We start from the raw sequence: 16980 nt of genomic DNA, 5'->3' as shown, positions 1-16980 counted from the left end.
GTTCAAATCATCAGAGTATGTGATTCAACATATTTTCAAATTTGGAGGATGTTTTCACTGGCCTCACAATAAGATTCCATTCCAAGTAGAATACGATCATGGTAGAATTCAACAACTTTTTCAAATTTCGAGGACACCGTTGCCAATCTCACAATAATATTCTAGGATTCCAAATTGATTAACCATTTGTACATCAGACCACAAAATATAAAGTGTTCTGAAAATTTAGAAAAGAGTGCAATCAAACTTTTTGAACTTTTGAGTGCCTTATATAAATGTTATTCAATCAATATTTAGTGCAATGCTGACAAGAATATATCATACAAAAGTTTGGTAATAATAAGTGTAAGGCTACATGTGAAGGAATTATTTTAACACTGAATAGATATGGCATCCACGAGGTATAAACTATGAAATTTTGAACCCATATAAATTTTAAATTAAGAATAACCCTGCAACAATGTGCTATTGTTTGATATCAGACATGCAATTCTATTAACTACACTAGTGCTTATTTTATACGAAGTGCACCAAAATTTGTAAATTAAAAATTCTTCCATGTCAACTGTGTTGTTTATGCACTTGGGTTTTGTAAATAGGGATAGCACCAATGCTTCATGACAGTGCAATTTACACGTTGGTGTGCACTATAAGGATATTGCACCATTTTTTTTATTTTTATAAAAAATAACCCTGCAATGGTGCACCATTTTCTATTAAGCACCGGGGACTTCAAGTCAATTAACCGCACTGGTGCGTATAATATAATATGTGCACCTCTATTTTCAAATTAAAAACACCACAATGGTGCACGATATTTTTTATGTACTGAGAAATTCATATACCAGTCTAGCATTGGGGCATCATGAGAGTATAGCACCAGACCGGGCGAAATGAATTTTATGAATGATATTTTTTTAAATTTAATGCTTTTTCGGTGCTATCAAGTAGTATACACACTAGTGCACCACTATTTTTTGTTTCCATAAAACATAAATATGCTACGGTGCACCATATACTATTATGCAGTAGTGAGTCTATTTATAGTAATTCTTTGGTGTGTTAGTATATTATGGATGCACCTTTAAATAGCATCCGCTAAAACATATGCCCACGCAACTTCACCAATGACCTCTTCTACAAAGATAATTTTGGGCTATTTTTATAGGGGCTTCCACAGAAACCTTCACTAGAGGGTATTTTACTTATAGTGCACCCATATAGAGCCTATTACAATGGAAGATAAGGATGTAGGTATAGATCGTAAATGCATGGAAAAAATAAAAATATGAAAAATGGAAAGGAATGATGATATTTTTATGAAGAAGGAGTGATTCCCATAAAGGAGCACTGATAGTTTGTCAAAATACTTAGGGAGAAGTGGGAACAACAATTAGAATCCCACAGAGCCAAATGGGATCATTGAAGGAAGGAAAAGAAGGAAAAAACTAAGAAAACCATCAAAATCCAAAGGAAGGTTGACAAGCTAGAAATTGAAAATATTCATATTGGGTTGTTGGTAGAATATGCACTTATGTTAATTTTTAGGAAAAAATGGTATGTTCTATGCTTTAGAGAAATTTTACATCAATTTATTTATTAGCCTAGTATGAATATTCAGATTAGCAATCATATCAACATGATAGTAAAATGCAGATAAAACATAAACATAAATGGTAGAAGACAAGATAAGACAAGAGGACACAAGATGTGGCACCATCCAGGGACAAAACCCAATGTGGGGAAACCCTCAATCAAATCTTGTTTTAGTCTTCAGTATTTCCACAGAGAGAGGTAATAGAATTTACAAATATGATAATTTATAATAGTAGCAAAAGAGCCCTAACCAGAAAAGTCAACATTGGTCAACACGGCAGATTTGACCCTCAGCACATAAGTCAACTTTAGTCAACTTCAGCCTCCAAACAACAAGATAAAACAACCCTCAAAACAGTCAAAGTCAGCCCAGTCAAAGTATGGTCAAACAACCCACCTGTGGTCCACCCTAACTGCAGTCAAATATAGTCAACAGTCAATGTTTAGCCTTGGTTTATATGTCCAGAAACGTGGCCTACCCAAATAGAGATAGATCTTAGAAAAATGTTGTTAGAGGAGGCCAACACATGATCAAGCTTTCCAGAAATCCGGTCTCCTTAAATTTTGGCCTCCTAAAATTTCGTTCTCTTAAAATTTCGGTCTCCTGAAATTTCACTCTCATGAAATTTCGGCCTCCTGAAATTTCGCTCTCCTAAAATTTTGGCTTCTCAAAATTTCGCTCTCCTGAAATTTCGGAGGTGGAGAGAGAGAGGCCCAAAAACCGTACCCAATCAATGAGGAGGGAGAGAGAGAAGTGTGAAGATGAGTCTGTCCAAATGAGGCTAAGTCACCTTCTATTTATATGAAATGTTGAGGATGAATAGACGTGATTGTTGGGCTTCTGAGCCTACATGAGTTTTCTAGCCGACCTTGACAATTTGACCATAGTGAAAATAAATTCATAACTCCATTTTTACATGTCAGAATCAGATGATTTTTTGATCAATCCTACACCTCTCAGAGAGAGTAATGCAAGAAAAATATCAGTTGTCATAAATAATATGACGCATGTGGAAATTGTCCCTAGTTGCAATTTTAACACTCCCTCTCAACTAAGGAGAACTCCATCTGCTAATCCATCTGCGAATTTGTACTATCTCTGCCATGAATGTACTGATCTGAACTGCTCTTCTCTGCTGAAATATGAAGAAGAAGAAGTGACCGAGAATGTATCATGCCATTCTCTACTAACCTGAAGTCAATCCCAATCAAAGTTGAGTGTGTCATACCACTCTTACTAACCTGAAGTCAGTTCCAATCAAAAGAGAGTATCTCATGCCACTCTTACTAACCCGAAGTAAGTTCCAATTGATCCCAGATCAATATTGGTTATCCTAGCATAGGGAGTATGGTGGTACATGATGCATTCATCAGTAGTACTATGGTCCCTATCCTCATTTCCCTACATATTAACTAGATGAGAGGTACTTCCCATGAGTCCCATACTGTATGGGTAAGATGTCTCAGTAGGAGAAGGATGAACCACTCATCCTGCCTACATGTCGCTAAGGGGTATCATAGGGGAAGGTTGAACCACTCACCTTGTGCATAACAAACCACTAGGGGAAGGTTTAACCACTCACCCTATGGTTTCTCATTGCTCCAAGAAGTATCCCAAGCCCCCCGGAGCTCCCAGAGCTCAATGTCCATCTCATATAGGACCCTCGTAAGAGGGCCTCTCCACGAATCCAAGTCATTCTCGAAAGGCCAAGAACTTGACCTTCCCCAAGGGATTTATCAGAATATTGGCGACCTACTCATTAGTCCCAATGTGATGGATTCTTATTGCTACTCATTGTACCATATCCCAGATAAAGTGGTACCTGATGTCTATATGATTGGAACGATCATGAAACACAAGATTCTTTGATAATCGGATCCCACTCTAGTTGTCACAGAGGATCACGGTGGTATGCAACACATGTCCAAACAACTCAATGAAGAGATTCTTCAACCAGACAGCTTCACAGGACGCCATACTAGCAGTTATGTATTCGGCCTCGATGGTGCTCAAGGGGATCGATTTTTACTTCCTTCTCATCTAGGATATCGAAGTAGAACCCAAAGAAAAACAACATCCAGAAGTGCTCTTGCGATCCAGCACACTGCTAGCCCAATCAACATCAGAATAACCATGCAGCCTCACATCTCCAATAGTGTATCTCAGTCCATGAGTGATTGTGCCCCAAAGATATCCCAGAACATTCTTGGTACCAATCCAATGTATATGATGAGGCTCAACCATTTATTGGCTCAATGTGTTAACTGAAAACATATGTCCAAATGGGAGTTCACTAAGAACATCAGTGCTTGATACTTAGAAGAATTTCCCAATTTAGGCCCAACAACACTACCACATAACTTAAAGTTAAGTTCCATCGAAGTAGTCACAGGCTTGCAGTCCACCATCCTAAATATTTCCAATATCTTCACAACACATTTTCCTTCAGAGAGGAAACTTTCACTCGGATTTTTCCAGACCTCCAACCCTAGGAAACAGTGCATCGGTCCTAGGTCCTTCATCTTAGATTCAGAATCCATCTCCCGCTTACATTTGTGAATGAGAGGGTCTGCACTTCCATCAGCTCCATGCTTGATTTTGTAGAGCCACTTAGAGGTGATAACCCATTTGTCGTGGGGTCTAGGGACCACATCCAAGATATCATTATTCATAATTAACTTGTATTATTCAATCATATCATCCTTCCACAGTTGATGATTCATGTCTTCCTCGAATGATGAAGGCTCATTTTGAATGATAGTGCTCATGGCGGTCAAATGTCCTTGATACATGCTTGGCTTCTTGCTTTCCCGGAAAGTTCCCCTTAGTGTGATGTGTCCCTTATCATCTTCAAGAGTCTCCCTAAGCCATGAGGGTCTCCTCTTGGAGGAGGAAGGATCATGAGGAGGAGGATCTATAGGATCTATAACTTTGTTCGGCGCGGGATCCCCAAGGGTAGTTTTGGGGCTTAAAGCCCATATTTTGGTCCAATTTTGTAATCCAAGTGTAAAGACTGCACATTTTGTGGTCACGAAGCACGTAGTTGTTAAAAAGTCATAGGGTTGTCTACCCTTATTTTAAAAATGTAATGTTGGCTATAGAAGATATACTCATGTTCTGCGGACGATGGATTGTATAAATAGAGCTAAGCTCTAAGTAGTTCAAGGAAATTAGAATGGAATCAATGATCGAACATGTATGAGAGATAGCTCTGAAGTAGAAGTCTAAGTTTTGGGTCGTAGCGTAGGTAGAGGCTCTGCAACTGAGTGCGCAGAGGCTTAGAAGTCCACAGATGAGTGTGTGGAGCCTTGCAACTGAGTGCGCAGGGTGGGTTGAGTCTATAACAATCCAAAATTATTAATAAACAGAAGTATTCTACAATTTGTGTCTTTATTTTCTATTTATGTATCTATTATATTGGGTATAAATTTCACTTATAATTCTTATATGATGCACGAATGTATGTAAATGTATTGGTTAAGTGAACACAAGTAAGAGCATCCATTTACGTGAAGCTAACTAAGATCTGTTAATAAATCAAGTAAGATACTTAGCGTAGTTTGGGAAATATCACAGTTTGCTTCCCTAGCAGTACAGAAGCATATCAGCCCTAGGTTAGGGTTGCGCGAAAGCCAATTGTACTGTTTCGCGGAGGTGCTGAAGGATGAGAAGAGGTTTAAGCAACCTGTGCGTAGGCAAGTATAGCTGGGATAAACTGACATCACATCGATATCAAGGGTGCAAAAACTTGGTTCTAGCATCTCCCCATACTACTTTGGGTGAGACTTTAGTCCATGCTCTATGGGCTGATGCCGAAAGGGCTAGTAGTGTAGGTATTTGTTTGGCTAACTAACGCTGAACCTGGGTCAGGCCCCCATAAGCCAACAAATGGTTCCATTGCCAGGACCAAAATCTACATGATGGATGTGTGATGTTGTATCATTGGAATCCAACTAAGAAAGATATCGAAGGTTAGTTCAACAAAAGGATTCACGAGTTTGCGGCATAGGAGAACAAAAAACTGTGACTATCAAAAGAAGAGTGGTTAGACCAATACCTGTATACGGAGATCGAAGAAATATTTTTCGCCTCTTTCCCTACTGAACTATACAAGTGGATCGCGAAGCTAGCAGACAACCAAGGAAGGTGGAAACTTTACAGTCCTATTGTGTGGACCCTAAAGCTAGTGCGAAGGTTGGAAGCATCCGAGGATAAGATCGCACGCGCTGTCGATCATTGGCTTGATCGCATTATAGGAGGATTTGTTACTGAGTTTGAGTTCAACACCTCAGTCAGCTATAGTGAGGCAGAGCGACTCTTTTTCAAAGGACCGCGAGGTAAGTACGAAAAATCTTTGAATACTTGGGTTAAAATGCTATTGTGAAAAAAATGGGTTATGAAATTACCTTGATGTTTGGGACTATGCAAAGCAGAAAAAGTTACAGAAATGAAGGAAATAATGGTCCAGAGTATAGCCCCTTGATTTCACCATCACGAAGGGATGAAGAAAGGATAGCAAAGGCCTCTCTATGAAGTGCTATTCAGTTGATAAGATAAGAATTTCCATGAATACCACCTCCACCCACACCACCTCCATCTTCACTGCGATCACCTCCAACTTCACCTATACCACCTCCACCACCACTGCGATTTAGTATGGCAAACACAGTCAAGTTGCCTATGTTCAAAGGCTTGGGAAATGAGGACCCAGACCAATTCTGGTTCATTGTGAGGGTTGAATGGGAAGCTCAAGGTGTTACAGATGATAACATGAAGAAGGCAACACTGGTTAGTTCTCTACAAGATCACGCGCTAACTTGGTATATTAAGTACTCCAACGATAACCTGAATGCTAGAGTAGCAGACATCCAAGCAACACTGAATAGGGAATTTAGCAGGCCTAAATCTAAAGTGCAGTCGATTGTGGGATTGAAAGAGATCACGATGCTGCTAGGTGAGATGCCTTGGGAACTAGATCAGAGGCTAAAATGTACAATCCGTGAAGCCAACATGAATTTGACAGATGGAAAACATCGCAAGTGGTTTGTGGCTTTGCTACTACCACATTTAAGGAGTTCATTGTCGCAGTAGAAGATAACAACTCAGGCAGAGGCCTTGGAGATTGCCATGAGGCTACATGACACCCCGATCCAAGATCCTAATCTAGGATTTTAGCAGATCGATGTGCAATGGAAGAATCTGTGCCTTGAGATGAAAAGCTTGAAGCAAGATAGGATGGTTTGGCCAGAGGTACACGAAGAGGTATGGTCCATGAAATGCAAGAGTCAATGTCATGACAAAGAACACTGCCCGGTCTTTAAAAATTACCTTGTAAGGGGAGGACCAATGCCTTTAAGGCCGAAAGCTCAAGTAGGACCTGGTGCAACACCTACTTTGTGGTGTGTTATTTGTCAAATAGCCAAAAAACATGCCACGGATAAGTGCCACTTGTTACAGAAGTATACATAAACTCCACAACAGTTGTTCTGCAACTTCTGTAGATTAGTAGGACATGATGATCGTACTTTCAGGAGCTATGGATTGATGATGGATAGAACTCATTCCTACAGGGCTCAGGCCAAAACACGGCCCCTTGACCAAAATGCAGGGATGGCGCAGATAGGATTTCACCGGTGCGGATGTGGCTGAGGTGGAGGAGGACCTGGTAGAGGTCGTGGACAATTGATTTGCTACAATTGTGGATGGCTGGGACACTATGCTCACGATTGCACTAATCCAACGCACCCACCATGCAAGTATTGCACACTGGTTGATCATGAGATAGAAGATTGTCCTATGTTGATAGCTAGGATATGTAACAAAGGAGCGCTACTACCTCCCCCGATTGAGAACCTGTAGATGATGAGGTCTAAGCCGCGTGAGGATGATCCCAACGTAAATATAGTGCTTTGAAGTGGAATCACGACAGGATATGAGAAGGAGAAACAACCGGAAGAAAGTACATTGGTTCACAAAGCCTTGGCGAAAGAGGCCGAGTTCAATTTGGAGTGCACCTGTGAAACATTCATGGAAGCTAATAAGAGCTTTACTAAGGCCTCCACTTCAGGAAACAAGGATAAAATAGAGTCGTAGATGGACCCCTCTATGCTGACAACTTTCCTCGAAACCTGTATGAAGTTACTACGTGACAGTAAGGCTATGAAAGGGTTACAAGAACTTATCAATAGATGTGCTGGGATTGCGCCAGGTGAACCATGCGTAGTACGCAATATTGGAAAGCATAAGACAAGGATGGGACATGAAATGAGACTCACCACGCAAATCAGAGAATACGAAATGGATCAATTCATTCTAGATTTGGGATTAGATGCGAATGTTCTACTGAAACAGACATGGGAGTGAATGGGGAGACCTGCACTACAATGGTCACCGATTTAGCTAAGGATGGCGAACCAGCAGAAAATCATACCCGTGGGGTGACTGTAGGGAGTGACCATGGATATTGAGGGAGCGAGTGTGCTGGTAGATTCTAAAGTAATAGAGATTGTTGGTGAAAACAATCCCTACCATGTGCTCTTGGGAATTGATGGGATACTAATATTAATAGGGTAATGAATCTAAAGAAGCGAAAGATGATCTTTAAGAAGAAATCACTACATGTAATAATACCCCTGGATCCTGCTGAAGGATCATGCTATATGGAACCAGTCAGTGACTATGAAAGTGATGATGATCTGGATTGCATCTATAAGATAACAACACGAGACCAAGACTGGTTGAATCCCACCGTGGATGGGCGGATTACATGGGAGCATGAGAGTTCCTACACGTCGGATTCCAACAAAGAAATAGAACACTGGCAAAATCGGTTACATGAAGTAACTATGTTGAATTGTAATATGATGACCCAGTCACTACACTGCATGTCAACAAAAGTAAGAAATTTGCCTACTTATGATGGTCTACATGAGGTAAATACCTTATTGGATGCATTTGAAAGGGAGGTGCTGAAAAGAAATGCTTCCAAGCCTTAGACTAGGTACTACGCACTATGCCCGCAAGATGGTGGGGTACGCACAAGGTATGATGATTGGTGCAAATGTAGGAGAATGATGCAAGCATGATTTGGGATGCCTAAGATGCAATTGACAAACAAGTACGATGAGAAGAATGATCCGCGTGCGCAATTGGCCAAAGTGGAGAAGAACTATTCTACCACTAAGCGCGAGGGGCTAGCTATGGTATATGCATTCCAAAAGTATCGACACTACTTGGAAGGAGGCCACTTTAAGATGTATACAGATCACTCTATGCTAAAGTACCTGGTTAATAAGCCTGTGTTGGGGGGGTGAGTTTGCAGGTGGCTCTTATTGTTCTAGGAGTATGATTTTGAAGTTGATGTGAAGCCTAGATGATTAAACGCAGGACTAGATCACCTGTCACGCATCGAGACAGGGGAGGAACCTACTAGTTTGGAGGAAGGATTACCTGACACACAACTCTTTGCTGTGCATGTCACGGATGGACATTTCGAGGATATAATACACTTTCTAACAACTGGAACTGCGTGGGAAGGATACTGTGTCCAACAAAAGAAGGAATTAGTGGTGCGCGCGGCAAACTTCTTTGTCATTGTTAGGCATTTGTACAATATGGGGAATGATGAAATACTGTGAAGGTATGTACTTGAGTTTGAACGAAGTAGCGTCCACTTGGATGCTCATGAGGGTGTGACGGGAGCACATTATGCAGGAAGAGCAGCCATGTAGAAGATTCTATGTGCCTGGTTATGGTGGCCAACCCTTCATTAAGATTCAAAAGCATATTGCAAGGCGTGTGATGTATGTCAAAGGACAGGAAAGCCATCGAGGAGGGATGAAATGCCTTTGAATCCAAAATTAATGTTGCAACCCTTTGAGAAGTGGGCAATAGATTATGTAGGAGCTATTTAGCCCCAAGAAAAGATAGGCTTGAGGTAGATTATCACTGTGACAGAGTATTTGACTTGTTGGGCAGAAATGCAGCGGGTGAAGGATTACACAGGCGCAACTACGGTGAAGTTTCTATTTGAACATGTACTAACATGATTTGGATGTCCAAAGATCTTGATGAGCGATCATGGTATGCACTTCCTGAATGAGACAATCAGCACACTAACAGAGGAATTTTAGGCGTATCACCAGAAGAGCACACCTTATCACCCACAGGCTAACAGGACAATGGAGGCATTCACCAAAGTGCTTGAGACCATGTTGATCAAGGTTGCAATGCTCAACAAAGTGATTGGGACCTATGCATACCTGTAATATTGTGGGCTTACTGGACAACGTGCAAGAAGTTAAGGGGAGAGACACGCTTTAGGATGGTATATAGGGTTGAAACTGTGATGCCTATGGAATACATCGTGCATAGTCTGCACATAGCAGCGCTCACAGGTATGACGGATCGCGGAGCCCTGGAATTGACACTCACGTAGTTGGATGAGCTGGAAGAAGAGAGATTTTTGGCTGGATTACACTAGCAGGTCCAAAAGCAGCATGAAAAGGTGTGGCACGATCAACATATTAAGCTACACACCTTTAAGGTTAATGACTTGGTGTTGTTTTATGATAGTAAGTTTGATAAATTTCTAGGGAAACTCAAAATGCATTAGCCGGGGCAGTATGTTATTAAGGAGATTACTGATGGTGGTGCGGTCCAATTGGTTAAGTTCAATGGAGATCCCTTCCCAGGAAAAGTGAATGGCAATCATTTGAAGCCACACACGGGTGGCCCGACCACCTGACTATCCGATAGAAGCACAGTCTTAGTGCTCCAGGTAGCTGAAAGGAGAAGCGAGACTATAAAATACACTGTCCGGGAACTGTTCGATGTCGAGACTGCATAAAGTAGTGAAGTGTCACAGGGTTTGTGACAACATGAATATAACCGTGCTAGTGCACAGGTGTGCCGGAAAGTGACCATTAAAGTCACTATTCATGATTTGATGGTTGGTTTGAGGCCAAATGGAGCGAGCAGAAGGTATTTAAGGTGAAATTTATGGGTTAGATTCTTGAAAATTTGCTGCCAATCTAGCATTAATGGGCCAAGTGTGGGGGATCAACCGAATTTGAATTCGGAAAGCCCTATAAAATACATGTGGCTATCCAGTGAAAAACACTTGGCATTTTGAAAATTTAGTTCTTGCACTATCAAGTGTGTATGGACCTTACAAAATTTGAGGCTTTGAGAGAGAGTTCAGTGTTTGAAACATTTCCGAAGGAGACGCAGGACCATCTAACTAGACTGATGTCAACACCCAAGGAAGTCGTGTAGAAAATTGTGGAAGTGGAAGCCCCAGAGAGCGCCAGAGCGATAGTTGAGTTCCCTAAATCACCCAGAACATCGCGACCTAAGAAGGATAAGAAAGCCATGATCCCGGTGCGCATCTCACCCAGAAATCCACAAAGGACCAAGCTCACCTTGCAGGAAAAGTGGAAGGCCATTAATCTGGAGACTCATGAGGAGGAATTTGAAGAAATCCTGGAGGATGTGGAGGATGAAGAAATGGAAGTTGAAACCCAAGGTGTGGACCCTATTACCCGGTTACGTGAATATGTTCCTTCGCACAAGAGTAAACCTAAGGTGTTGAAGGACATAGATGAGAGCAAGAGATCTCTGCAAAATCCACTGCTCCGAGATGATATTGTTTTGAGTGACCACACTTGGGGTGGGTTCCTGTGTTGAAGTTTGAAGATTGGGACCTCATAGACCATGAGAAGTTCCCGCATTTAGCGACTGAGAAGCTAATGCACTAGAGGATTGACATGACTACTAGAACAATTCAATTGGAGCTGTGGACATGGCTCAGAGGTGTAGAGAAAGATAGGTTGCTTAACTTGCTCTAGGTGTTGCATTACCACCGCGCCCTAGTGACCATCTTCATCATCAGGCAGCTTCTCTGCTTGGTGCATGATGGGTGTTTGTGGCTAGAGGAGCCCATCCCCATCACATACCATCTGATTCACCGTATTACATGGCTACCTTACTGAGGGGAGGATCCAGCCAATATTTCCAAAGGAAAAGGTGGCGAGTTGGCCCTCACGGAAGCGATGAAGAAGAAGTTCAAGTTAGAGAAGAAGAAGTGAGGATATGCCATCTCCAGCATTAACAACCCTACAGTCAAGGTCGTGACATACTAGTAGGGAAGGTGATGCGGAAGTGCCACGTAGATGAGGTGCCCGTGCCTGTGGTTGCACTAGCAACCCAATGTGTGGAAGGAGTCTAGTTCAACTTGGTGAACTATATATGCGACGAGTTCCTTGCGAACTGTCGTGAGGCACAGGAGCAGGGAAAAACATTTCACTATGCGTGGCTCTTATTTTCAATAGTACTAGTGGCATGGGAGTTGCTTGAAGATAGCCAATTCCCTTTGGTCATGCCAGACCTTCCAGAGACAGTGAAGTACGCTTCACTGTGGGTGACCAAGGATGCGCAACGAATAAAAGAAAGCAATACTTTTTGGGTATTAATGGAGATGAATATCTAGATGGGGATCAATCGCAAGCCACAGTTGTCGCCCACAGTATATGCCAGTCTATAGAGATTTTGAAGTAGATTTCCACCATTTTTTATCGGGGTGCAGAAGGACCCTATGAATACATGGCATAACCTATTGTACCTGGCAACTAATGATGTAATTTTCACAGTCTTGGAGTCTTCGCCGCTGGAGTGGCACGCTCCAGCTGGCTCCGCGGTGGAAACGGGAAAGTATAGCATGCAGTGCAAGAAGGAAGAGATAAATATTTGAATGGTGTATCTAGTAGACAAGTACATAAAAGAAGAAGTAGAGGCTAAGGCCCATGCAGCACGTGACACCTCGAAATTGGAAGAACAACAGAAAACAGGAGGAGAAGAGCGTGAAGGACAGAAGTCACCTTTGCCCAGCACTGAGGCTGAAATAGAGACAGAACAAGGTGGTGCGGACCCAAAGATGATGTCCACCCAACTCAAGCATCAGAGACCGCGAGAGCAGATAGGGCCACAAAAGAAAACAAAGGCATCACAGATGTCCTTCGACCCAATCACCCTCACTGAGGGGGATTTGCATGATATCAGAGAAACGGTGAGGGATGTCACTGTGAAGACCTGTCAACAGTTTGAAGAACAACAATAGTTGGTATTGGGGGCTCTCCAGATAGAGCTGCAAGAGTTACAGGTACGCACTCTACAAGCTGGCGCAGTGTCCACTAGCCTCGCGATCAACACTTCAACTGCCAAGGAGATGTTGCACACAAGGATGACCAACACAGTACTGCTACCTGTTGGGATGTTCACTACAGAAAATGAGGCTGATAGGCCTATGGTTAGCAGTCTGAAAGGCGTAGGATTGAGCATGGCCACGCTCCATCAGGAGATGCTCTACCTCTTACAGGATGGAGTCACCATGGAACTCAGGGTCTGGGAGAGTCGTGCTCTACAGGTGATGAGCGAGCAATGCATCAACATTGAGCAGTTGGGCCTGCAGCGTAATGAGGTAGTGGAGCAGAATAAGCAGATTATGCAAGTGGTAGAGGAAGCCTTCCGAATGGTCCCGAAGTTGGAAATTCAGGAAGAAGAACTAGTGGAGGTGCTTGTTCACAAATTGACCATTGGGGTGCATGACACTCGAGCAGAGATGGCCAGGTTTCAGTTGTAGCTAAACCTACAAATCGTAGAATTGCAGTTGAAGGCTCAGCCTTCAACTCTGGTGTTACAACAGTAATAGCAGCGGTTGACAATGCAATGGAAGACTGCATGCAGCTTTTCAAATAGTCATTCTAGGTCCTAACCACCCTAGAGGAGGACCTGAATGTAGAGTGCCCAGAGACAGAGGTGCACGAGCTCCAAAAAAGGTATGACGAGGTAAAAGGGACCGCGCAGACAGTTGCCCTTACACAGAGGTTTACATGGATGCAGGAGGCAAATGCCCTCAAGGAATAGGTGGATGCCGGTCTGCACAAAGAAACGGTCCTAAATGCATTCATAAAACCATGTATAGACGAGGCTTACACGATCATAGCCTCCATTGAAAGAAAGCTCGCAAAACTACAAGAACCTCAGCAGAACATTCGGAGCATCAGTTCAGTAGCAGGCACCAAACTGTGGATGGAAGAAGTCCAGTAGGCAGCTTCTCAGAGCACTGCCGAAGTTGCAGTGATCCAAACAGAGTTGGGAGGTCTTTGTGCTAAGATATCCGCACCTGCAGAGAGACTCAAGGGCGAGTCACGATGTTTGTGTTGGGGGCCTGTTGGGCACGAGATTCCCCAAGGGTAGTTTTTTGGCTTAAAGCACATACTCGGTCCAATTTTGTAATCCAAGTGTAAAGACTCTACATTTGGTGGTCACGCAGTGCATAGTTGTTAAAGAGTCATAGGGTTTCCCACCCTTATTTTGAAAATGTAATGTCGACTGTAGAATATCTACCCATGGTCCACAGACCATGGATTGTATAAATAGAGCTACGCTCTAAGTATTTAAAGGAAATTAGAATGGAATCAATAATCGAACATGTATGAGAGATAGCTCTGAAGTAGAAGTCTATGTTTTGGGTTGTAGCATAGGTAAAGGGTCTGCAACTGAGTGTGCAGAGGCCTAGAAGCCTATAGCTAAGTACACGGACCCTTGCAGCTGAGTGTGTAGGGAAATTTGAGTTTTTAACAATCCATAATTATCAATAAAGAGAAGTATTCTACAATTTTTGCATCTTTATTTCCTATTTATGCATTTGTTATATTGGGTATAAATTTCACTTATAATGCTTATATGATGTGCGAATGTATGTAAATGTATTGGTTAAGTGAACACAAGTAAGAACATCCATTTACGTGAAGCTAACTAAGATATGTTAATAAATCAAGTAAGATACTTAGCGTAGTCTGGGAAATATCACAGTTCGTTGCCCTAGCAGCACGAAAGCATATTAGCCCTAGGTTAGGGCTGCGTGAAAGTCGATTGTACTGTTTCGCGAAGGTGCTGAAGGATGAGTAGAGGGTTAAGAAACCTAAATATAGGTAGTTATAGCTGGGATAAAATGACATCACATCCATCTCAAGGGTGCAGAAACTTGGTTCTAGCATCCCCCCATTCTGCTTTGGGTGACACTTGAGTCCCCGAAGGCCAAAAGGGCTAGTAGTGTAGGGATTTGTTTGAATAGCTAATGCTAAACCTAGGTCAGGCCTCCACAAGCCAACAAGCTTCATCAACATTAGGGATCATTTCATCTTCTTTTGCACGTTGATTTCTAGTGTTAGCATATTTTTCCTTCCTTTCAATAGGAAGGTTGTTGATATTCTTGAGGGCCATATCTTCATCGAAGGTGAAACCATGACTTATCCTAACTTCCTTTTGACTAGTCACATAAATTGTATATCCCTTGGAATTTTCAGTATAGCCCACAAAGATTCATTTCTTCCTAGATGCACCCAATTTGCTTCTTTTCCCTTTCGGCACATGAAAATATATGGGACTCCAAAAAATTCTAAAATGAGAGACATCGGGTTTCTTATGAGTGAACATTTATTTGGGAGTGTTGGAGTCCAATTCTTGATGAGGGCATTGGTTTTGAGCATACATGATGGTATTTGCGGCTTCAGCCCATAGAAACTTCAAAACACCTTGATCATGACGCATGGCACAAACAACTTCTATAATAGAGTGATTCTTCCTTTCAGCCACACCCTTGTACTCGGGATTGTATGGCATTGTAGTCTCCCTCTTAATGTTACCTTCTCTACAATAACCTTGGAAATTATTGGATTCTAACTTGGGCATACCTGTCACCATCTATCTCACATCAGGTAGGGCCTTATAATGAAGACAGGTGAACCTCTAGTGCCATAGTTCAGATTGTAGAGATGTGTCACAAGACATGGCTCTCAATGGACTTCCTTCAACTTGATACAAACTATCAACCTTGAACCCCAGAGTAAAGGAATCCTTTAAAAATTTTCTCCAAACATGTACCTTTCCATCGATAAAAGCAACCTTGAATCCTCTATCTTCCATTATTGAAATGGACATTGAGTTCTTCTTGAGATCGAGTACATAGAGTACTTCATGCAAATGAATAGTGTTTTGTTGATTCAATTGAAGGGTAACATTCCCTACTCCCTTCACGGGATAGGTGGCATCATCTCCAAGGATGATCTCCTAGTTTGTCTCCTTTTCTATCAGATTAGAGAGGGCTTCATTGTATCTAGTGAAGTTCCTTAAGGAACCACAATCAATTAGCCAATTTCCCAAAGTTTTCGGAGGAGAAGTAGCGGAAAGGGCTAATATAAGATAGTACTCTTTTAGCTTATTTTTAACAAAATTTTATTCTTCATACCTTGAGTTCCTTGATTTCTTGGAGGTTAGACCATTTCCTTGATTTCTCGCATTCCTTTTTCCTTCACCATTGGACCTTCCATTCCTTTGATCGTTGTTGTTGAAGTTTCCCTTAGAATTATTGTGATCATCATCATGCGATGTGTCCCTTCTCTTTGGACACTCCCTTTCATAGTGGTCAAACTTATTGCAAATAAAGCACCTGCACTTCCTTCCTCCTTTAGATGTAGGCTTTCAATGGAAATGACCTTTAGACCATGAATTATTTCTCCTTTTGGCATGAGTGGAGAATGTAGTGGGGTTACTTCTATTAGAAGGCATTTCTTGCTCCACTATTCTTGTTTATTATTAAATGCATCTCGACATCAATTATTCAAAACCTGGAATTCGATCATTGTTGAGGACGATGGTTCTAAATACATACCATTCAGGTGGGAGTCCTCCAAGGGTGGTGAGAGTAAGTTCCCTGTCAGGAATGACTTCTCCATCGAGAGTAGATCATTCTTGATCTCAGTAATACTCAAGAAATAGGATTGAATATCCTCATCCTTTCCCTTCTTAATATCCTTCAACCTATTCTTAAGAAATAGAATTTGATTAGCATTACTAACCTTGAACATTCTGACCAACTTGTCGTAGATCTCCTTGGAGGTCTTTAATTTAGAGATGTAGGCCACCAGATGCTTGTCAATGGAATCCTAATAATCTTCTTTGCCTTGACTTCATCCCTATTGTACTTGTTCTTCACAACAACCGGTGCATTTGAAGGAGGCTCAGGGATTTTACCCTGCACATAACCCATCACTTCCTTCACTTCCAAGGTCAAACAAGAGACATCTTCCATCCATGATAGTCAGATTTATCATGGAGCTTATCTTCAGTCAGGAAGTAGGATGAGGAACCCATTGAGTCTTTTTTCCTTGACCAACTATCTTTAGTGATTTCTCTTTCAATATTTCTTGGGCTTTGTCTTCACCTCAGCTCTGATACCATGTTAATTTTAGGCAACAATGGTATGTTCTATGCTTTAGAGCATTTTTCTTCAATTTCTTTATTAGCCCAATATCAATATTTAT

General features: G+C 41.8%; 1 protein-coding gene across 1 annotated transcript in view; it reads right to left on the bottom strand.

The window, feature by feature from the left end:
- Nucleotides 1-15094: 15094 nt before the first annotated feature.
- LOC149168911 (uncharacterized) overlaps nt 15095-16980 on the bottom strand; it is a 38050-nt gene continuing 36164 nt past the window's right edge. The window contains exon 3 of the mRNA XM_089425015.1: nt 15095-15351. Coding sequence (XP_089281141.1) covers nt 15095-15351 — 257 coding nt within the window. The remainder of the gene's footprint in view (nt 15352-16980) is intronic.

The sequence above is a fragment of the Pinus tabuliformis genome, chromosome 4_2 (assembly GCF_031772625.1).
Source record: "Pinus tabuliformis cultivar Carrire ecotype Pingquan chromosome 4_2, CPIR1, whole genome shotgun sequence".
Taxonomy (NCBI): domain Eukaryota; kingdom Viridiplantae; phylum Streptophyta; class Pinopsida; order Pinales; family Pinaceae; genus Pinus; species Pinus tabuliformis.
Note: the sequence above shows the minus strand (reverse complement) of the source record. Positions and strands in the feature narration are given on the sequence as shown.